This window comes from Carassius carassius, chromosome 27 (genome assembly GCF_963082965.1).
Source record: "Carassius carassius chromosome 27, fCarCar2.1, whole genome shotgun sequence".
NCBI lineage: Eukaryota > Metazoa > Chordata > Actinopteri > Cypriniformes > Cyprinidae > Carassius > Carassius carassius.
In genome coordinates, this window is record NC_081781.1 from 277,962 (window position 1) to 301,500 (window position 23,539).

Here is a 23,539-nt window from a genome sequence, read left to right on the forward strand (position 1 = left end):
GGTGTTTATTAGTAGTTATAACCTTTATATTTCAGTTTTTGTTTTCATTGCCATTTCTATCAAATATTTTCTATACATTTAGATTTTAGTAATTCAACTTAAACATGTTTTAATTTTTGACAATTTATTTCAATCCAGCTTTTTTCTTTTTTTTTTTTTTTTTTGTAACCATTTTTAGTCCGAAATTGCTTGTAAATTTCACAAATAATTACGTAGAAATGCATTAAATTAAATGTGAATTTTTTTAAGTAGAAAAATGTAAATAGTATTTTCTTAGAAAATATAGTCAAGTGATTATATTACAACTTTAAGTCAGGTTGACAGGATGTTAACCTCCAGATGAATCGTGTGTCTGTGGTTAGGTTGATGTGGTTCTGTACGTCTGTGTGATCTTGAGAACTGATCAGATGTTAAAGATACTGCAGGAGGGAACTAGACCGAGCTGATTAACTAGTCTCTGGTTTAGTGGCCGGGCTGCTAATGACTCGCTCGTCAGTCCAGTTCATCATCATCAAGGCACACCATTAATGTCTGTCTGGTTCTTGATGAGAGTATGAAAGGCTCTGATTCTCCAGATACTGTGCTTTAATGAGCTCCAGTTAATCGTCTGAGTTCATGAAGACTCCACAGCTGCTTGACGTTCAGTGATGCACACACACACACACACACACTTTCTCTCTCTCACACACTGTCTCTCACGCACACACACGCACACTCTTACACACTCACACACGCACTGTCTCTCTCACGCACACACACGCACACTCTCTCACACACACACTGTCTCTCTCTCACACACACACACACACACTCTTACACACACTCTCACACACACACTCACACACACACTTTCTCTCTCTCACACACGCTGTCTCTCACGCACACACACGCACACTTTTACACACTCACACACACTGTCTCTCTCACACACACACTCTCTCTCTCTCACACACACACTTTCTCTCTCTCTCTCTCACACACACACACACACTGTCTCTCTCTCACACACACTGTCTCTCACGCACACACACGCACACTCTTACACACTCACACACACTGTCTCTCTCACACACACACTTTCTCTCTCTCTCTCTCACACACACACACACTGTCTCTCTCACGCACGCACGCACACACACACTCTCTTACACTCACACACTTTCACCCACACACTGTCTCTCTCACACACACACTCTCTGTCTCTCTCACACACACACACACTCTCTCTCTTACACTCTCACACACACACACACACTGTCTCTCTCACACACACACTCTCTGTCTCTCTCTCACACACACACACACTCTCTCTCTTACACACTCACACACACACTCTGTCTCTCTCACACACACACACACGATTTTAACCGCAGTAATGGTGTGCTTGCTGCAGTTATTGCACATTTATATACTCATTTGCATTCATGATAACTAATAGATAACAAATCAGTTCATTCAGACAGAGAAACGTTTAATCACTTTGAGAACTGTCACCTTATCGTGGTGGAGAGGTTTGAGTACCCGAATGATCCTGGGAGCTATGTTTTCTGGGGCTATATGCTCCTGGAAGGGTCTCCCGAGGCAAACAGGTCTTTGGTGACAGGCCAGACTAAGAACAGTTCACAAACCCCTTTATGTTGGAAAATACACCAAGGACCGAGACGTCGCCCGGCATGGCGCAGCCGGGGCCCAACCCTGGAGCCAGGCCCGGGGTTGGGGCTCGTATGCGAGTGCCTGGTGGCCGGGCCTCCCCCCATGGGCTCCGGCTGGGCTCAGCCCGAAGGAGTGATGTGGGGCCGCCCTCCTGTGGGCTCACCACCTGCAGGAGGGAGCGTAAGGGGCCGGTGCTTAGTGAATCGGGCGACAGTTGAAGGCGAGACCCCCGACGACCCGATCTCTGGACGCGGAATCTGGCTTTAGGGACGTGGAATGTCACCTCGTTGGTGGAGAAGGAGTCTGAGCTTGTGCGGGAGGTCGAGAGGTACTGGGTAGCTGACAGGTACCGGTAGTCGTGGAGGCAAAAAATCGGGCCTGGGAGAAGTTCGGTGAGGCCATGGAGAAAGACTATCGGTTGCCCTCGAAGAGATTCTGGCAAACCGTTCGACGCCTCAGGAGAGGGAAGCTGTGCCCTACCAACACTGTTTACAGTAGAGATGGGCACCTGTTGACCTCAACTGGGGATGTCGTCGGGCGGTGGAAGGAATACTTCGAGGATCTACTCAATCCCACCGAGTTGTCTTCCGTTGAGGAAGCAGTGGCTGTGGACTCGGAGGAGCCCTCGTCCATCACCCGGGCTGAAGTCATCGAGGGAGTTAAAAAGCTCCTCAGTGGCAAGGCACCGGGGGTGGATGAGATCCGCCCTGAGTACCTCAAGTCTCTGGATGTTGTGGGGCTGTCTTGGCTGACACGCCTCTGCAACATCGCATGGCGGTTGGGGACAGTACCTCTGGACTGGCAGACCGGGGTGGTGGTCCCTCTTTTCAAGAAGGGGGACCGGAGGGTGTGTTCCAACTACAGGGGGATCACACTTCTCAGCCGCCCCTGGAAAGTCTATGCCATGGATGTTTGTATGATGAAGCGGTGGATCTGGAAGGTCATGAATATTAGACTCCGGTCATTTGAGATCAGGATGAGTTTGTTTCTTCATCAGGTTTGTAGAAACGTAGAAACGTTTGTAGACACGTTGCATCAGTGTCTCATCAATGGATGCTCTGCAGTGAATGGGTGCCGTCGGAATGAGAGTCCAAACAGCTGATAAAAGCATCACAATAATCCACAGCACTCCAGTCCATCAGTCCACCAACATCTGGAGAAGACAAAAGATGAAACAAATCCAGCATTAAGATGCTTTTAATGTCTAAAATATGAGTCTATAATCCATAATAACACTTCCTCCAGTGAGAAAGTGCATCTTATGTTGTCTCTTGCTTCAAAATCCAGACACATATTTGTTTAAACGCTGCTTGATCTGTGCAGATTTCTCTCCTGATTCAGACCAGAACACTTTTTCACTGGAGGAAGTGTTATTATGGATTATAGACTCTATGTGTTTGAGTTCAAATCATCTTAATGCTGGATGTGTTTCATCTTTTGTCTTCTCCAGATGTTCACTGATGGACTGGAGTGCTGTGGATTATTGTGATGTTTTTATCAGCTGTTTGGACCCTCATTCTGACGGCACCCATTCACTGTGAATGTGCAGTTGTTTTGCTGCTGATCTCAGCGGAGCGTCTGGCTTGTGTTTGTTCAGATCAGGTGTGTGTTCTCTGTCTCTGTGTTTGGGACGGTTGATTTGGGAATGGTGTTCTCCACAGGGATATTAATGCCTGCAGATGCATTATTAATGTTTCTCATGTTAATATTTCGCAGTGGTGCCTGTGATGTGAACTCACTTCTGTGTGTCTCTGCTGCAGTTTAGATGCAGGAGTGTGTTGCCAAGGTAACTGAGACATGCAGCAGATCCCTCAGAGACGTCAGGATCAGATCAGATCCTCTGATGAGCGCTAGAATCAAGATCTGTTCTGGTCGAGTGATGGAGCACAGAAAAGAGACAGGAACTGTTTACCTGAGAGCTGTTCAAATCAAGGCACAAAGCTTTATTGTCTGGGGGTACATATATATATATATACTCTGCAGTCATGTGATCATCTGGCATTATTTCAGAGTGAATACTGCATTCCCAAAGAAACACGACACCATGAAGAGCCAGGAACTTTACGAAGGCATCCGAGACACAGCATCAGATTGCTTTACCACAGCAGTAAACACACATGCAGTTATTATTAGAAACGCCAGGTGAAACTACATTTTCCAGCATCCTCTGATTCAGTATTAGACACATGATGTCAGTCTTGGTTTGGTTGTAATAGAGCTGAAAGCATCCTGTGCAGCGATTTATTCGATTTTTCTTATTTTCTATCTGATGCTGAAACTCGGTGTCAAAGCTCATGACGCAGACGATCAGGACTGAGTTTCTGATCACATGGATTGTGTGCTTTAATTGATCCGCTGCAGTGTTTCACTTTCTCTTGCTTTGCATTTGAAGAGTAATCACATTCAATATTAACCATTCATTATTAACTTCCATTAATAATGCATATGTGCTTGGAATTGCTTAGTGCTCATATTATGATTCTTTGTTTATTTCTCTGCGCAGGTTTGAGCATCCTGTTGTCGAAGCAGTCGAGTCGATTACTGTCTGTCCTCATGGCAGCCATTTAATTGGCTCATGAATAATTAATTCAGCAGGATTGAGTCTAATGAGTGTTTCTCTCGCACTTTAGAGAAAATAATAAAGTTTGTTCAGAGTTATCTGGTCATTAATAAACAAAAACATTAACTATACATCGTTCATGGAACTTTTTTCCTGAAATGTTCATGCTTTTTAAATGTTACTTCTCCAAAACATTTAGATAAAATTTAAAATAACTTTTTCCGCAATTTTTGCAAGTTCAATTAACGTTGCCAAGAAAAAATACAAATAATGATTTAAACTAACAAACTAATGATGTTTAATAATGTAAATAATGTTTTCATAACTTAATGGGAACATTAGCAAAGCATTCTAAGAACGTATTTTTGTCAGCTGGGGATTTATGCATGTAACCTTTGATAATGTCCACCAAACGTTAGCACAAAAACATTTATACAACATTTTTTTAACCCTTTTAACTGGATGTTCAATATTTTTTAAATGTTAATTCTCATTTCAAAATGTAACGTTCCTATAATGTTTGCAAAAGTCTTTACAAATAATGTTCACTTAACATTCAGAAAACATTAAGAAATAATGCTTTTATAACTTAATGGGAATGATAGCAAAACATTCTTAGAATTTTAACTTAATTAGAATCCAATTGACTGGGAATATCAGTTTACATTTCCAAACATTCATTTGGCCGTTAATTATAATGCAGTGATATTATGTGATCTGATCATCTTCAGTCTGTCTGGAGTCACATGAAGAAACAGAACAAACTGAGACAGACTCGATCCAGAAAAAGATAGAAATGAAAATAAAAATAGAAAAAATAGAAATAAAAAAACTGACCTAAAACCATTTTTATCATTGTATAAAATTTCTAAGAACATATAATCAGTGAATTACCAGTATTAACTTAATTGGAATGGAAATTAAATTAAATTCCTTTGAATTTTAACCTCATGATTGCTCAAAAACAGTCCCCATTTATGAAAATCTACATGTTTATTTTTGACAAAAACCCCCTATTTTTCTAGCATTAACTCGTTTACTGGATAAAAATGATCAGTTCTTCATGCTGTAGTGGTTTGTCAATAGAAGTACATATTCATTCATTTGCAGTCTGATAAGTGTGTATATAAGTAAATGTTTTTGACACCAACATACCTTCGTAGATAATTTTACAAAAAGTATTTTTGACACTAATGGTGCTCCATACATAACCGGATCAAAATGACCTAAACTCGAGACATGGTGATATCTCTTAAAAGGTCATTGTAAAAAAAAAAAAAAAAAAAAAGATGTGTATCTTGAGGATTGTAAAGCATTTGCAAAGTTTCATCTCTTCTTTCATCACCTTCCTTTGAACAAACACAAGAACTCGCTGCTCCTGAGGAACACGAGGATTAACACTTCTAAAAATAACGTCTAGTGCTTTGGGCTTTCACTTCCAGACCTTCTGCTTGATCAAACACATCATCTTCAGCCAGCTGCGTCTCTGCAGGAACGCATTGATCCTAAGGAGCTTCTGTGTGATGTGTAGGTGTTTCTGCTTAAATACCTGAAGGAATAACTGAGCATTTACAGCAGATATCATCTGAGATTCCTCAACATCGTCAGTGCTGATTAAATCATATTAAAACATTTATCAGAAGATTAAACTCTCATTAGAAAGAACATATGTCTATGTTATGAACAAGTCCAGCAAGAGGCGATTGTGATTTCTTGAATAAAAGCATTTTGTGAGAAATTACTACGATCATGTTTGCGAGTTTTCCTTTTGTTGGATTCTCTCTTAATTCGCTCTTCCACAAATTAAGCCTAAAAGCTATTGAATCAGAGCAGAAAGCCTTAAATTCATAATGTCGTGGCATTAAATGTTGCATGAACTACAAAAAAAACCACATCTTCCTCAATATTTCCATCTTGTTTTTCAGTACAAATATCTAAACATCCTTAAATCAAGACACATTTACTGGAGATGCTTCTCCAGTGAATGTCTCTTGATTTATTGACATCTGCTCTGAAAATTGACTGGACAATTTGTGTTCCCTTCAATTTAGTCCTTAAATCTTAATTTCTTGGTTGTAAAAAGGTGTTAAAATCTTAAATATACCTTTATAAAACCTGTATAGTTTTTAAAGCGTTCACACCAAAGTATATTCCATTTACACAATTCTTCAATATTTGCTGCAGACATTTCGCTGCCTTTTCCGTCATGACACATCGTGAGTCATATTGAACAAGAACACGTGTATCATTTTCACATTTTATTTTACACAACATAACATGTTTGTATGCAGTGTCTGTGTATTATTCCATAAAACAAAGAAATATACAAGTCGTAATATTGTTTTACTATATGCAGGAAACAGTATTTAATTTGTGCTTAAAAAACATCGTCCTCTCCGTACATCTTGACACTTGACAGTCCGAGACTATAACACATGTACAGTGGCCTGAAATAGTATTAAAACCACAGAAGTGAAGTGCAAAATCCTCCATTATAATGTGCTCTCCAGTGCACACTGGGACTGGGACAGCGAGGATCTCCCATTGGGAATCTCGCCCAAGTCCATCCGGGGAATATCTCCACCGCTCATGGATAAGCTGCGTTTGGAGCACAGCGGTTGAGCGTAGCTCGCGTACGCCGGATGTTTGCATGAGTTCACACCGAGTGAGTGACGTCGACTGACCCGTACGCAGGCCGCGGGGATCGTCTGATAGTTGTGGAGACTCTGGAGCGGGGCTCTGCGAGACGACGGAGTCACTATTGTGGAATAGGTACGTACGGCGGGACGCACCTTGGCTGAGTTGTTCCTGTTGGTGTTCAGTTCTATGTTGACTTGTGTGTCTGTGCGTGCCGGACGGACCGGACGGGGAGACGCCGGATGCCAACTGTGACTGGCTGCGGATGTGGTGACGGTGCAGTCCGGGAGAACCGGTTTGGATGCTTGGGATGCGACGGATTCGTTCTGCGGAGACAGCTTCCGACACGCGTCTGGACCCAGAACCTGCTTGGACATGGACTTGATAATTCCGCAGACCTGTTGAATTAATGGATTAAAACATACTAAATCATTTTAACACAAACATTTTGGGATTAGTTCCCCTAGAAATGAATATTACACCATTTATTACTCACTCTCATGTTGCTCCAAACCTGAAAGAACACAAATTAAGATATATTTGTGACCATGGACCACAAAACCAGTCATAAGGTTCAATTTCTTTGAGAAAGCGGAATAATAATCTTCTTAATAAGTTGACTTGGGAACATTTCAGTGGTGTTGGTGTCTATGGAGGGTTAGAAAGCTCTCAGATTCCGCCACAAATATCTTAATTTGTGTTCTGAAGATGAACGAAAGTCTTATGGTTTTGGAACAACATGAGGGTGAGTAATTAATGACATAATATTAATTTTTGGGTGAAATAACCATTTAAACTCTCATTATTAGAAAGGACCTTTATACAGAAAATTTGGAAACCTATATTAGATCACCTGGGAATATTGTTGTTCCATATTAGTCACATGGTTTTGTATTTTTGTAATACAAAAAAATATATTTTTTGTTTTTCGTGTTATTTTTCTGTATACCTTCAAAAAGGAATCATTGTTATCTTCTGATTTGATTGACCTTTTAAACATCATATGTATAAGAATATTTTTTTTTTTATGTCTGACAGTTAATACTTTTTCAGTTTCCCCTTTATTTTATTATTTTTTTATTTATATCTGTACAGTACTATACTGATGATTTTCTGAGCTCATTAACAGATATTTGTTCTTGTTGTGATCATGTGATCACTTCGATCAATTGAAAACAAGTCTTATGTTCATTTTGCATCTCCAATAAATGTTTCTTGATTTAAGAATCTTGTAGACATTTGCTCTGGAAAGTGACAGAAATACTGGACGAAAAATACTGGAGAAACAGAAATACTGGATTCGTGTTCCCTTCAATTTATTCCTTAAATTAAATTAATGTAGACTGTTTTTACATTCTGGGTCCATTTGCAACCAAATAATCATTATTTTTTAAAACAATTATAATATTTTTCAAGTAAAACCATATTGTATAAATCACTTGATATAATGGTTCATCAATAGAAATCCACATTCACTTATTTGCAGTCTGATAAGTGTGTGAGATGTGGAGAAGGCTAAGTTAAGTTTGTTGACACTAATATAACGTCATAGATAATTTTACAAAAATATAATTTTGACACTAAAGATACTCCATACATAACAGGACACATGGTTATATCCAAGGAAAAATTGACCAAATTGTGGTTTTTGTTTTTTTTATAAAACAAGACTTAATATCCTAAATCATTTTACTTGTACAGTAAATGCATGTTGATTCAAGTATGTTTAAAAATTTATACTAGAGATTAAGAGAATAATTTTTTGCAGTGAAAGCATTTGCAAAGTTTCAGTCCCGTACTAAAAGCTATGCATTTTTCAGAAATGTTGATATCTCCACAAACCTGATGCTCGGACTGTGAGCGCACGTCGCCCAGCTCCAGGCCCTTCTCCACGCCCTCCTGCTGGCACACCCGGTATCGCACGATGAGGAAGATGATGAAGGCCAGGACGGACGCCACGATCACGCCGCCGATGATGACCACGATGGTGCCGCCCAGGAACTGTGACTGCATGAAGTGACAGCTCAGATACTGCGGCTCGGTGGAGAAGTGAACGCAGCCCACCACACGAGTAGCCGTCAGCGCGGTCATAGCGTCGTCATAAATGGCCAGAACACAAAGATCGTACGTCATTCCTGCTGCCAGGTTGTTGATCGTGATGCTTTTACTGGTCGGAGGAATCATTCTGTAAGAAACAGCCATCAGCAAACATGCAATCAGAAACACTGCTGGAACCAATCAATGTGCATCACTCAGAACATAATTAATGAGCTGTTATTCATCACGTGTGTCCCTGCAGCACAGAAGCAGTCATCAGTGTCACAGACGTATATTTGTAGAAATACACAACAATACACTGTATGAGTCACAATTATACATTTCTCTTTTATGACAAAAATCATTAGGATATTAAGTAAAGATCATGTTCCATCAAGATATTTAGTAAATCTCCTACAGTAAATATATCAAAACTTAATGTTTGATTAGTAATATGCATTGCTAAGAACTTCATCTGAACAACTTTAAAGATGATTTTCTCAATATTTAGATTTGTTTTTGCTCCCTCAGATTCCAGATTTTCTAATAGTTGTATCTCAGACAGATATTGTCCTCCGAACAAACCACACATCAAAACAACACCTCTCTAACCCTTATGAGAACGTATACCAAATATTGCTAAAGTTATAAAAACCTTCCATAAACATTAATTTAAGAATGTTTTTCCTGACAATTATATAACTTTCAAAAGAAGGTTCCTTGTTAGCTGAGATCTTATTTTTGGTATTTTCCAGTACAAAAAAAATCGTAACACTCTTAAATGAAGAAATACTGTGTTTACTTGGGAAGTCTTGTTTTCTGAGACATTTGTCAATATGAAGTGAGTTTAAGCGTAAAATAAGAACAAACATCTGTCAGCTTGTTTTCTCTATAAAGGGATGATTAACTATTTATAATAGGGATGCACGATCATGATTTTTCATGGCCGATTTCGATTTTTTTACAAGCAAACTGGCTGATTCCGATACCGATTTCCAATTTTTTTTATATCTTTAAGCAACAAACAAGAAAGAAGGAAAGTGTGCATAAACAAGATGTTTATTTGGTATTTAATAGGCCAAACTGGCTTTTAGCTATTGAAGACAATTAATGGTAACCATCTGAAATGAATGGCAGTAACTGCACAGTAAGCAGCCTACATTTAATACAAACATAGATGATACAGACATCATCATTTAGCTTCTGTTTCTGAATTGGGTTGAAACTACAGAGAACACGCCTCAAATGAAAAGATTAACTGTAATCATGTGAAATTAAAGGCAATAACTGCATAGTTCAATCCAAACAACACAATCAACACTCATTCAATAAGATGTTTCTAAATCAGAATTCAGTATTTTTTTTAGTTTTTAAATTTGGTTTTAAATTTAAAAAAGGTCTTTACCAGTGAGACTAAATAAAAGTATGCTATATAAATAAATTATTCCAAAATGTTAAAATCAAATAATTTTGTTGCGAATAAAACAAAGATGCAAAGTGTTTCATTCATCCAATTAAAAAGAAAAAAAAATGAGGGTAATGATTCACATCTATATTTTTACTTGAGCCAATGGAAAAAAAATAACTATTGTCTCAAGTTAAAAAATATAGATGTGAATCATTACCCTAAAATGTTTTTTGTTCAGTGTACTACAGCAGGTGATTTTTAAATCAAATTAAGTCGATGTATTTTTAAGGTAAAATAAAAATAATCATCCTATACAGAACTCACGTTTACTTCTGGCTTTTCAAACGTTTATGCAAATTCTGTTTTTCAAAAAAAAAAAAAAAGCATTTCAGTTTTGTCACAGTTTAGTCCGTTTCGTTTCTCATCCAACACACGAGAAGTTGAGCTGAACATCCTTCACTGTCTCCACGTGTGCAGGGACAGGAACACATACGCTCGCGCAGCTTCAGTGCACACAGGAAATACTTTTATTTCTTCTTCAGTACACCAATAGCTGTTCGCTTCCTGCTATCTGTGCCTCAGATGTGTAGCTCTGCAAAACCGTCCGGTTCCGATTTATGGCCGGTCAACCGGTGCATCCCTAATTTATTTTGATGAATGTGTTTGTGTCCAATTCAATCAATAATTAAGTCTCACAGGATAACACTAAGTTGTTTTATTCACCAAAAATAACTGGCTACGGTGGCCACACTGTATTGTTCTGAGTCACTAAAACCAATCAACTCAATAGTCTTTTTGTTTTTTGTTGTGGAATTAGACTGCAATGTTTGCACTGTATTGTTTTGATTCACCAAAAATAACCGGCTCATTAGAGTCATTCATCAAGGAATCAGACTACAGTTGACATGCACTATCGTTTTAAAACACTAAAACGAATCGAATCATAAGAATCATTCGACAATCAGACTACACTGACTGCGCCGCACGGTTTTAAACACTAAAAAGAGCCGGTTCATAAGATTGCAGAAAAATGCATGTGCAACGAACACTAATGGAACCAAACTTTACATGGCTTCGTTATTTATAAAGTATCCTCAGCCCTACTCATCATCTGGATCAAAACTTGAACCCAGCTAATGTTCCCATAAAACATTCTGAATCTGATGTTCTGTTCTGATGTTTTTTCTTGGTTATGTCAACATTAAGGGATAATTCTATTGTATCATTTTACAAATCATGTTATTTTTGAATATTCTGAAACAAGTAGCGACATTTAAAAAAATGTCAGACGAACGTCCAACTAAACTGTTTCAGGAAAAAGTGTTCTGTGAATGATGTTTTTGTGCTAATGTTTTGGGAAACCAGGTAACTTTAAACGAGCATTCCATTAACGTTACTTCAAGAACGTTTGTTAATAACATTGAAAGAACATTGCCAGGATGTTTTGCTTGTTAATTTAAACGTTGAATGTTTAAAAAAGATATGTTTGTTTTTTTCATTAATGGAACGTTGAGGGAATATTCCACTGTATCATTTTGCAAGCATTATGGGAATGTTACATTTGAATGTTCTGAAATGGTAAAACCAAACAGGCTCACCTGTACACTAACGAGTCGTCGTAAGTGCCGTTGTATTGCACCTGGAACATCCGGATCCCTGGAATATTTCTCTGAATGTTGAACTTCACCAGAGCCGTGGATGCAGTGATCTCCGAGATCAGGACCCTCTTCTCCGCTCCACCCTTGTTGCCCATCGAGGAGCCTCCGTCTCCGCCCGTCTTGGCAGAAGTGGCGATGTCAGATGACCCCGGATCCGGCTCCTGGACCATACTGGTGTCGTTGGTGAAATGTGGAAGTTTGGTGATGAGCAGATCCACCGTCTGCTGCGCCTCTCCGGACGGGTTGGACGCGACGCAGGTGAAAGATCCAGAGTCCTTGACCGTGCTGATCAGGATGTCCAGGGTTCCGTCCGAATGGAGGACGGTGCGACTGGAGTTGAACACCAGCTTCCCGTCCGGAGCGATCCAGTGCATGACGGGATCCGGGTCTCCTCGGGCTTTACAGCGCAGGGACACCTGCTGGCCTTCGAGAGCGTGGGTCTCTTGCGAGTGTCTAGTGATGAGCGGCGGCTCGCACAGGAACTCCTCCTCGGATACGGTCCAGAAATAGCGTCCGGCGAGATGCTGCGGAGCCGCACAGGTCTCCAGATCATCCTCGCGCCGCAGCCGTCGAAGCCACAGCAACTCACAGTTACAGTGCAGCGGGTTTCCTCCGAAACTCAACGCGAACGACGACGGACCCAAAACACCAGACGTGGCTAAAACTCCGGCGCGCTGGAAAACCGGATCCGGTGGAAGCTTGTGGAGCTTATTGGACGTCACATCCAGGCGCTTGAGCTTCTGAAGCCCGGAGAAGGTTCCTTCGGGGATGTAGTTGATCATGTTGTGGTCCAGATTTAAGGTGTGCAGGTTGCTCATGAGCTGGATGGCGATCCACGGCACGCTCTCCAGGTTGTTGTAGGATAGATCCAGCTCTTCCAGCGCGAGAAGGTCGTTGAACGCTCCTATGTGGATGTGCGTGAGCTGGTTGTTGTTCAGAATGAGATGGTGCAGCTTGGACATGCCGCTAAACGTATCGTTGGTTATGTGGGTCAAGCGGTTGCTGTCCAGATGAAGGGCGCGGAGGTTCTCCAGATCGTTGAACGCGTGCGGCGTGACCGATCCTATCGTGTTCCTAGAGAGCGTCAGGTCCACCAGTTTGGTCATGTTGCCGAAATCCTTCCGCTTGATGCCCGTGATGAAGTTGTCCCCGAGTCGGAGCTCGACGGTGCGTCTGTCGATGTTTGGAGGGACGAACAGCAGACCCTTTTTATCACACAGGGTTGCCAGATTGGGGGACAAAACCTGGCAAATGCAGCGCTTGGGACACACTTGGATCTTCTGGGCCTTTAACGCCATTACAACAACCATCAAATAAACCAGTAGCGTCTCCATCTGGGTTCTGGGTATTGGTTAAACAACCTGTGAAGCAAGCAAACAGAGAGATGGTTCTCAGATGATGTCAGAACTCACATGAGCTAAAAGCGACAAAACACAAATTATATTTTTTCTGCTATCTTTAAAACATGTCCAAACAAACCAAATAATCCTGTGCATACAACCATTTCACGAGCATCACATCTGACGGCTTGAGAAGCTTTCTGGGGACATGTCTTAAAGCTCACGCTCCACTGAATCGCTGTTTTTGATATGATAATGTTGATCCTTTCATCTTTGTGTTTGGGGAGATGAAAGACTCCTCTGGCCGTCCAGATACTCATCAGAATTAGTCTGATGTCTCCAAAGACCAAGCAGAGACAAAGAGCACCAACACAGATGCCACATCGTCGTTCCCTCGCATCGATTCGCTCGGCTCTTCAGGGCCGCTCGTGTTTCTGATTACTTGTGTGCGATGAGAACACATTCTCTGAATGACTCTTAGGTCCTTGACTAGATATAACATTTCACACCAGCTACGGTTTTCATTAGAATGCTTCTTTGCAAAGACCATGAATGTTTAATTGAGGATGTTTAACTATGTGTGCATTTACAGAGAAATCTGAGCGTTGGCTCGTGGTTTCTGTTGCTTGTAACCTTGGAAAAGCAGGTCTCTTCTGAACGTCGAGCGCTGTCACGAGTGATCAGCCTTTCAAAGCAGTGCGCTGAGAATGCATGTGATAATAACCTGCCATGCATCAGGCCTGTGATCATGAGAGAGTCGCCATCATTACACTGTCATGAGCACAATAGAGGAGCCGGCATGTAAAAAGAGGCAATAAAAGTGAAGGATGAGGGTGACACCTGACATCTGACAGTATGGCAGAGCAATGAAAAAGGGAGCGTGCTAAATTATAAAATGCATGAAATAAACAACAGGAAGATGTGTGCCGATTCATCTCTGTCACATATAAAGGCCGCAGCTTTACATAATGACATGCTGCCACTGAGCAAACGCATGTGACAGTGTTCACAAAGATGACACAATGCCTCGTTCCTGCTAAAATATGTTCTAAAAGCGTTTTCCTACCGTTCCCAGTACGTTATAAAAATGCTATTGCTGAGTGTACTCTGAATGTTTTGGAATTATTTTAATTCAAATGTTGAGGGAACATTGTATCATTTCACAAACATTGTGGGAATGTTACTTTTGAAAGTTCTCTGGACATTCTGAAATAAGTAACATTTAAACGTTAGATGAACGTCCAACTAAAACGCTTCAGGAAACTTTGTTTCAGAAATGATGTATAAATAACAATTTTGTGCTAACGTGCTAACATAAAAAAAAACAGATAACTACCCAGCTAACAAAAGAATGTTCTAAGAATATATCACTAACATTGTAAAAGGTTATTTCTTTATGGTTTCTGAATGCTCAAAATGTGCAAACATTATGGGATAGTCTGAAACAATTAGTAACGTTTAAAAAATGAGTAACAACAAAAAAACATTAGATGAACGTCAAACTAAAATGTTTAAGAAATAAAACATTCCACAAACGATGTGGAAATAATCCCAGCTAGCAAAATATGTTTTTCTAACATTTCAAAATGTTATTTCTGGATGTTCTATGAACATTAAAAATGTCCATAATTTTTTTTTACTTTCGGCAAGCATCCAACTAAAATGCTTTAGAAAGAAATGTGTAAATGTTTTTGTGTAAACGTTTTGCAAACATTAAAGAACAAATTCCTTGGAAAGAACATTCCATTAACGTTACTGCAGCATTGTCAGAACGTTCTGAGAACATTCCCTGTTAGCTGGTTTAATGTGATGAATTGAACGTATTCATATAATCATAACACACTAAAGCTCACGGGTCAAGGACAAATGACCGTCTTGTTGGTGTTTAATAGGCGGGTGATGTCACCCTCTCTGCATGTCAAATCACCTTCTTTATTGAGTCTGTGTCGCTGGTGTTGTTTGCCATCCAGCTGGCTGCTTTAGTTGGCAAAGCGTCTGTATTTTGAGCGCGCTTCCCCTCAGAAACACTGCTGTGAATGTGCTATTGGGTGCTCAGAGCTAACCATATTTCTGTTATTTTGCATCCTATTTTTCCCAGCCAACACTCACTGAAGCACAAATGAAGCAGCATGAGTTTCCACACATCTACAGCTGCTACACCGAACACTTTCAAACCAAAGCTAATGACGCTGGCAAGACTCGAAACCTCTGCCTTTCAATCCATCAGACATTCTCATGTCTCGCCAAACCCGTTTGCTGTTATATGATTGGCTGGACACAAATTTCCTGCTGACAAAAACAAAACGTTCTTCGAAGGTTCTTCAGATTATCAAAAGGTAAGAAAGAGATGGTCCTTGACTGAAAAGTTCTTTGTGAAACCAAAAATGGTTCTTCTATGGCATCTCTTGAAGAACCTTTTGAAGCACCTTTATTTTTAAGAGTGTAGTGTATTGAATATCAAAAACGTCCAGCTTTTTAACTGGTTCAGAAATGTTTTTATATACATACAGTTAGGGAACATTACATTGTATCATTGTGCAAACATTATGGGAACGTTACTTTTTGAATGTTCTCAGAACATTCTAAAACAAGTAAAACAGATGAACATCCAAATGAAGTGTTTCAGAAATAAAACATTTAATGAACAAAAATATAAATAATGTTTTTGTGCAAACATTTTGAGAATATTATTAAACCCCACATAACTTTAAATGTTCTAGTGACACATTCTATGAACCTTGTCCAAATGTTGTGCGAACGTTCCTTGTAGATGTGCGAGTGTTCTTCTCCACTGTAGTGTTTGTGTTCAGATTCATAAACGGTTATTGGTTAACAGTGCACTGCAGGAGGATGAGCTTTCATTTGTGCTTGATTATTTGGATTCATGCCTTCCACAATCTGCGTGTGACTTCATAAACTCATGTGATCTGTGAGATCAGATCTGACACCGCACTGTTATCAGACTGTAACATGTTTCTGCAGTTCCTCACTGCTAAACACAGTAAGCTGAGTGCATTCTCTTATTTCTTTGCATTAGCTGCCAGTAGACCGTCTGGACTGATAGAGAGACATCAATGATTTAAAGAGCGACTGCACACACACACACACACAGATACTGAGAGTCAGACGCTTGATTGATGGATGACTGAGAGTGTGCTTTAAGACACAGTTTTGACTGTGTGACTTTGGGAATGTGATGTGTTTTTGGGTGAATAATAAAGTGTAGAGTGGGACCCTTTTATAGTTTTGGGTCTTGGGCATCTTGATTTAAGGATGTTTAGGTGTTTGCACTGGAAAACAAGATGGAAATACTGAGGAAGAGATTCATTGTTTTGCAGCGTATGCAACATTTATTGCCATGACTTTATGAATTTAAGAGTTCCTGCTCTGATTTAAGATCTTTTCAGGCTTTAATCTGCGAGTGAACTAAGACTTTTTAAGAAACCCTGGACTCAAAACTGTTTGGTTTACCAACATTGTTCAAATCTATCCACGTCTCGTGTTCAACAGAAGAAAGAAAAGATTTATATTGTTAGAAAAGATTTATATTTTGAATAAATGCTGTTCTTTTTAGTTTTTTATTCATCAAAAATCCCCAAAAAATTTTTTTGCAGTTTCCAAAAAATATATATATATATTTAGCAGCACAACATTTATAATTCTAATAATAAATCAGCATATAAGAATGATTTGTGAAGATCATGTGAAACTTTATACTCGAGTAATGATGATGGAAATTCAGCTTTGCATCACAGGATTAAAGTATATTTGAAAGTATATTAAAATAGAAACCATTATTTCATATTGTAATAACATTTTGTTTATAACTTTTTTTCTGTATTTTAGATCATATAAATGATGAACTTGATGAACAGAAGAGACTTCCTTAAAAACATTATATTATATATATATATATATAAAGGATGTTTTATGTGAACAAGTTCTGAGAACATACAAATAACATCATGAGGATGTTCCGAGAACATTTCCTTTCCTTTGTATATCAAATATTAACAATGTTACAAGAACATTCCATAAACAGTATCTTTTTAACATTACTTATTAATAATGTCTCTGTTAGCTGACTAACAAGAGTGTGAGTATTCATAAAAACATTTTCAGAAACTTTGCTTTGATCTGAAAACACCCATCCATCAGATCAAAGGTTATCTGAAACAACACTAACATGCTGAAGGGCTCATCTCACATCCCTGGAGCAGGACAAACAACCAAGAGTCTGTCTTCATCTTCAAGCATGCACAATCCTATTGAACATTCATGCATATTCCTCCCAAGCGAATAACGCAAAAGATCGATCTGAAGGCCTGTCCTGGGTGAGATCTGTCTATTAGGGACCCTGATGCTGCTCAATGTAAAAATGCAGTAAACCTGCCACCATTCGAGTCTGTAAATGCATTGCACACGGTTTATTGATAACGAAATAACATGCATGCTTCATTTCGAGCGAACTCGGAGCAGATGTGACCTTGCAGGTGTTCTGATCGAGTGATTACATGTGTTATCCTGTTTCTTTCTCATACCTGTCCTCAAGATATCAGCGATCTGCATCTGAGGATGGAGAAGCGTCGCATCATTTACCTGTAGAAGAGATCAGCTTTGCTTCGTAGGGGCAAAGCACGCCGTATTTCCACCCAAATCACCGCATTTTCAGCAGCTCCTTCCTTCTGATGACCCAAATAGATCAGTGGGCATCAGATCCTCCCTCATCAGGACCTACGATGCGCTTCCAGATGTCCATGTCCGAAGCGCGGACGAGCAGCTGATTAAACTCCCTTCTGTAATGTGTGATATGTTCATTAGGATTCTCCTTTATTGATGAAACCACAGACAGAAGCTCGAGCCGGGATCGCCTCTCCGCATTACGCCTTCATGCACCCAAATTACCAACTCTAGTACGGCAAGGGCTCGGCTCATGAATATTAATTAGGTCATGATGCAGCCTTCCAATTGAACGGCGCGCTTTGGAATATTAATCAGACACGCTGACGTAGAGACGTTACCCTCCTATAGTGATGGATTGTTCTGGTATAAGGTCTTCTTTATTTGGTAATATGTGTCCCTGCAGCACAGAAGCAGCCTGTGACCTAAGTTAACTTCCGGTCTGTGTTGTGTATATCGGTCTGGCTGCAGTGCCTTCTACAAACGCAGTTAAAGTCAAGGTGATGAGTAGAATGAAGTTGGGCTCAGGTGGTTGTGCTGCGGGATGTGTTTCCCATACATTTATTTATTTTTGGAGACTCGCCACAATTTTAAAACTGATCGACTTTCAAAAAGGCTTCGCTGAATAAACATGAGTAACGTTACGTACTGCACGTTTAATAATAATAATTCCTTGCATTTATATGTTTAAATATCAAAACGAGTCACAGGTGTTTTTATATCGCTGTATTTCTAAAGGAAGACTTGCATGTTATATGCCTGATAAAGCAGCGTGTGAGCATACCAGCTCTGCTCTGTTTACAGCTGTTACTGGGGAAACCTCTATTTCTCGCGCTTTAAAACATCTCCTGCTGCCAAAGAATGAATTTGCATTTTCATTAAGTCCACCTGATCCACGCGGCAAACATATTTTGTTTGTTATCAAAAAATATCTACTCTAGAGGGACTGGGGGGTATTCCAGAAAGCAGGTTATGTGACATACCCGGGTAAGTTTAAGGGTAAGTTAGTGGATAACCTCAACTTTCGGTTCCAAAAATGGAGGTAACTTTCTGGGTATGTATGTAACCATAGGGACTTACTCTCTGAAGATAACCTGCTCGGTAGCAGGTTATGTTCCAGGGTTAGTTTGTTTCAGAAGGTTACTGAGTATGGCGTGCCCTTTTGATGACGATCCTGTGGACGTGGAGGCACAAATTATACGAGGTTTTTTTCGCCGGGAGAGAGTTATAAGACCGCGAATTGATGTATTTTCATTTCCTAATGATTATTTGAAAGAGCGTTATCGATTTTCAAAAGATTCGTTAATTTATTTAACACATCTCTTGAGACCACATATTGCAAATGTCACAAACCGCGGGTCTGCGCTTAGAACAGAGAACATTCTGTGCATATCACTTCGGTTTTTCGCGTCAGGGCATTTTTTGTACAATGTGGGCGATGCAGAGCATGTGGGAAAGGCAACTGTGTGTAGAGCCATTCGCACAGTATGTCAGGCACTTAAACGATTCTTACACACATTTGTACAGTTCCCTGGCCATAAACCTCTGCGTGTTATTAAAGAGGAATTCCACAGAGTGGCAGGTTTGTCCTTTGTAGTAAAATCTATGACGCATATTAAATATGTAGTCATACTATTTATATCTATACATGTATTCATCCTGCACACACACACACACACACTTTAAACTTCCATATATGACTTTCTATTTCAGGATTTCCAAATGTAATTGGGTGCATTGATGGCACACACATTCCTATTAAAGCTCCTTCAGTAAATGAGGGAGACTATGTTAATAGGAAATCCATTCATAGTATCAATGTGCAGGTAACAATTTCATTTTGTGTTCCTAATTTTTTGTCTTGTTAAACTCATTACTTTTTCCCACTAACTATAGGTAATATGTGAGGCAACCCACATCATTACTAATGTGGAGGCAAAATGGCCAGGATCTGTGCATGATGCCAGAATTTTACGCGAGTCATCATTATGTCAGGCATTTCAGGAGGGTATGTTTTGCTGTATAATTTTTTTTTTTTTACTATATTTGTATTGTACACTTGAATCATTACAGGACAGTACAATGGTTACTTGCTGGGGGACAGAGGATACCCTTGTCTGCCCTATTTAATGACACCCTACCCTGAACCTGATCCCGGACCACAGACCCGCTTTAACCTGGCTCACAGCCGAACACGGGCCAAGGTGGAGATGACCATAGGGATCCTGAAGTCTAGGTTTCAGTGTCTGCGTGGGCTCCGGGTCAGTCCAGAGAGGGCATGCGACATCATAGTGGCTTGTGTTGTGCTTCACAACATTGCCACTATAAGAGGAGAGAGCCACCCTCCTTGGATTGAGGAAGATGGCCCAGAGGAACCCCAACAGGGTTTTGCACACAACAGAGATGGAAGACTATTGAGAGACAGGATTTGTCAAAATTACTTTTATTAAAATGTTTGCACTGGTCTGCTCTGCAGTTCATTTCTTGATTTCCTGCAAAACAATGAAAGTAAAAATGAAATAAAATGAAGCAAAACAAGCTTGAAATAAAATTTGTTGTTTTTTTATTACAATGCTTTATATACACAACACTTTTAACATGCAACAGATTAATCAGAAGTTCTCACCTTAAGGCGATGCTCCAGTAATTCAATTTCAAGTTTTGCTTTTTTAATTTGAAGCTGTATAAGGTCCATCTCCATGTCACTTTTTCTTATTTGTTTTTGAAGATGGACCTTATACAGCTCCTTTGCTGGCAACTAGGAAGGCAAAAAAAGTTTAATGAATGAGATTCTGTCAGACAATAAAAGTAAAATATGGACAACTGCACTCAAATTCTTACTCTGGTTAGATTGTGCATTGAGGTTGAAGGACCTTCATCTGTGGGCAAATCCCCAGGTATGTACTGTGAAAGGACAATGACAGTTTGTTACTCTAATGTAAAAAGGGGGCATACATTATAATGGTGTGCATCATACCTCAGTGGATCTACCAGCATTGTCCACTTCTGTCACAGCAGATGTGGTCTCTTCATCGTCATCTTCATCCTTAAGTGGAAATATGCAAGTATACATTATCTGGCAAAAATAAACATAAAAAATATCTAAAAGCAACTAAAGGTACCTGACAACAAAACGCTTACAGCTGTGACAGACTGTGTTCTTTCTGTAGGGTCCAATAATACAATCCCTCTGTCAGTATCTATAAGAAAATACAACCCATACAATTCTCAATATTATCAAAGAGAAACCAATAATGCAGGAAAAAATATCAAAGCAATATAACTAAGACCACAGTAGCCTATACATCATATGTAGTTAAATAATGTAAGCCTGCATAAAAACGTTAAGCATGTTCAAAAAGCCTTTATAAGTGACAGAGAGTAATTTATTAAGTCATAATGAGAACAAATCACAGTGGCAAACTTACATGTCACCATGTTACTTGTGGTGCATGGTGTGTGTGATGAAGTGCCCCCTGGAATGCCAGCAACCACTGGTCGCCCTTTATTAAGGGACAGAGCCAGCTCCTCAGATGGGGTTAGGGGAGGTGGTGGTGGGCCCCCGCCAGTTAGACGGGCTTCAGCCTTCTTTCTATTAGCTACATGACAGAAAGAATATACTAAATCGTGTTTAATAAATAGTTCAGTAATTGTGTAATCAAATATTACCTTTTTGCAGAATGTTTTTGTGTTTCATTTTGACTTGGCTCAAAGTTCTTCTGGCTCCAGAAGGATTACACCTTATTAAATAAGAAACCATATATTCCTAGTCAATATACACTATTTTAATCTGAAGAAATGAATGGCAGGAAAAGCAAATGCTTTCGTAGTGATTTAACAGTCAAAAGGATGCGGAAGGGGTGTTTAATTATTGTGCACTATAATAAAAGGGGAGGCAATATAAAATTTGCAATTTAATACACTCACGCATTTACTCTGTCCGTTATTTTTTGCCAAGCCAACTCTCTTTCTTTAGCCCATGCAGCCGTATTGCTTTTTTTCATTATTATTGGCTTGAATTCTTCGTATGCGTGCATTAAAACCTCCAACTCCGCCTCAGTAAAGTATGCCGCTCTTTTTTTTTCGTTGTCATTTTCCATTTTGACTCGTGAAATCGGCGATCCATTGAAAATGCCTTTATGCACGCGCATTAACTCTGGGTAACCAGTAGGAGGTTGATTAAACTAACTCTTCTCGGGTGTTTTGGAACCGACATACTCATGGTATGCGGGTTTGGGGTAAATCAACCCAGAGGTTATGATTTACCAAATGGTAAGTTAACCTTGCTTTCTGGAATTGATTCTATTTGGAAGTCTACCGGAAGTTAAGTTAGGTCCAAAAAAGCGCGCATGCGCAGTAACGTTTGTTTATGTTGTGGCCGTTGAAACCGTCTTCTTTATTTGGTAATATGTGTCCCTGCAGCACAGAAGCAGATTTATGCTTAATATATCTAACTGTGAATTTTGTGGTCAAGTAAAAAGACACTATTTTTCATCTTTTTTTATCATTGCCTTTTTACTCAAGATTATTTTGGAAGGATTTGGAATTTTATATTAACAGAAAAAATGGAGTGCATGATAGAAATTTGTATATTTGATGTGGTTTTTATACAGAAAATTGAAAATCTGAATTGTGAAGAAGAACATATTATACATTTGTTTATTTTTATAGGAAAATACCATATACATGAGAAGCAGTTGGCTCAGTGTAGTCCAGATTTCTAACATCTTAAATGACTTTAAATTATATGTAAATCTTTGGCAAACAACAAAAAAGCATTGAAAACATTTAATGCTCTGAAGCTTAGAAAAATATAATTTTCTTCCTTTCGTTTTTCTTTTTTTCTCTCATAATTTACTAATGTTAATTTGATAATGTGAATATGTAATACCTCTTGTTCTTGTGACATTGAATTAATAAAGCATACATTTTTTTAAAAATTCTATATTTTAACACTAAGTCTTTGTGTTCCTATGGCTAAGTATATATTATTTTAAACTTTTTTATTTTAATGTATTTTATTGTAAAATACTGTAACAATATATTGTTATATAATATTTATTAGAAATTGTTGATGTAAAGTTGTTTTCTAATGTTAAAGCGCGCGTCTAGAATATTAATGTGCTCGCTGACATTGAGCTCTTACCGTCCAATGGGAGGTCTGGTCTCATGAATATTAAGTAGCAGGCCTTCGCCCTAGTAGGGTTGGTCAGAGAAAACGCCTTTGTGGAGACGGGAGCGAATTCGGATCGGATCTCAACAGTATGATGTTTGCAGATGGTTGTGATTGTGGTGGAGCAGGTCTGAGATCAGTCTGACACATGAAACATGCATGCAGAAGATGAAGAAGACTAATATATAGCTACGCTTTATTTGGCTTAAAACAGCGGTTTGCATTCAAGTAGGATATATGTAAATGAAATATTTGTATGTTTTGTATGTAAGCATAATTTAGTTACAAAATAAGGTAACACTTTATTCTAAGGTGTCCTTGTTACAGCTCTGTATGTTAATACTGGGTAATATTAATAAAATACAAGTACTTTCTATATGGTTAGGATTAAGA

At 39.2% G+C, this 23,539-nt stretch overlaps 1 protein-coding gene across 1 annotated transcript; it reads right to left on the bottom strand.

The window, feature by feature from the left end:
- Positions 1 to 6,483: 6,483 nt before the first annotated feature.
- LOC132106365 (leucine-rich repeat and fibronectin type-III domain-containing protein 5-like) lies at positions 6,484 to 18,198 on the bottom strand. Its single transcript, XM_059511977.1, has 4 exons — positions 17,893 to 18,198; positions 11,894 to 13,314; positions 8,693 to 9,035; positions 6,484 to 7,248 (listed from the first exon to the last, which is right to left on the bottom strand). The coding sequence occupies exons 2-4, from the start codon at positions 13,285 to 13,287 to the stop codon at positions 6,706 to 6,708; spliced, it is 2,280 nt and encodes a 759-aa protein (XP_059367960.1). The 5' UTR covers positions 13,288 to 13,314; positions 17,893 to 18,198; the 3' UTR covers positions 6,484 to 6,705.
- Between the last annotated feature and the right edge of the window lie 5,341 nt (positions 18,199 to 23,539).

What these genes read in the sequence shown, in the direction of transcription:
- LOC132106365 (XM_059511977.1), bottom strand. Translation starts at nt 13,287, where the DNA reads ATGGAGACGCTACTGGTTTATTTGATGGTTGTTGTAATGGCGTTAAAG. An exon ending in GACGACTCGTTAGTGTACAG is followed by an intron (nt 9,036 to 11,893) that starts GTGAGCCTGTTT and finishes TGTTTCTTACAG; the next exon opens with AATGATTCCTCCGACCAGTA. An exon ending in GCTCACAGTCCGAGCATCAG is followed by an intron (nt 7,249 to 8,692) that starts GTTTGTGGAGAT and finishes TTAATTCAACAG; the next exon opens with GTCTGCGGAATTATCAAGTC.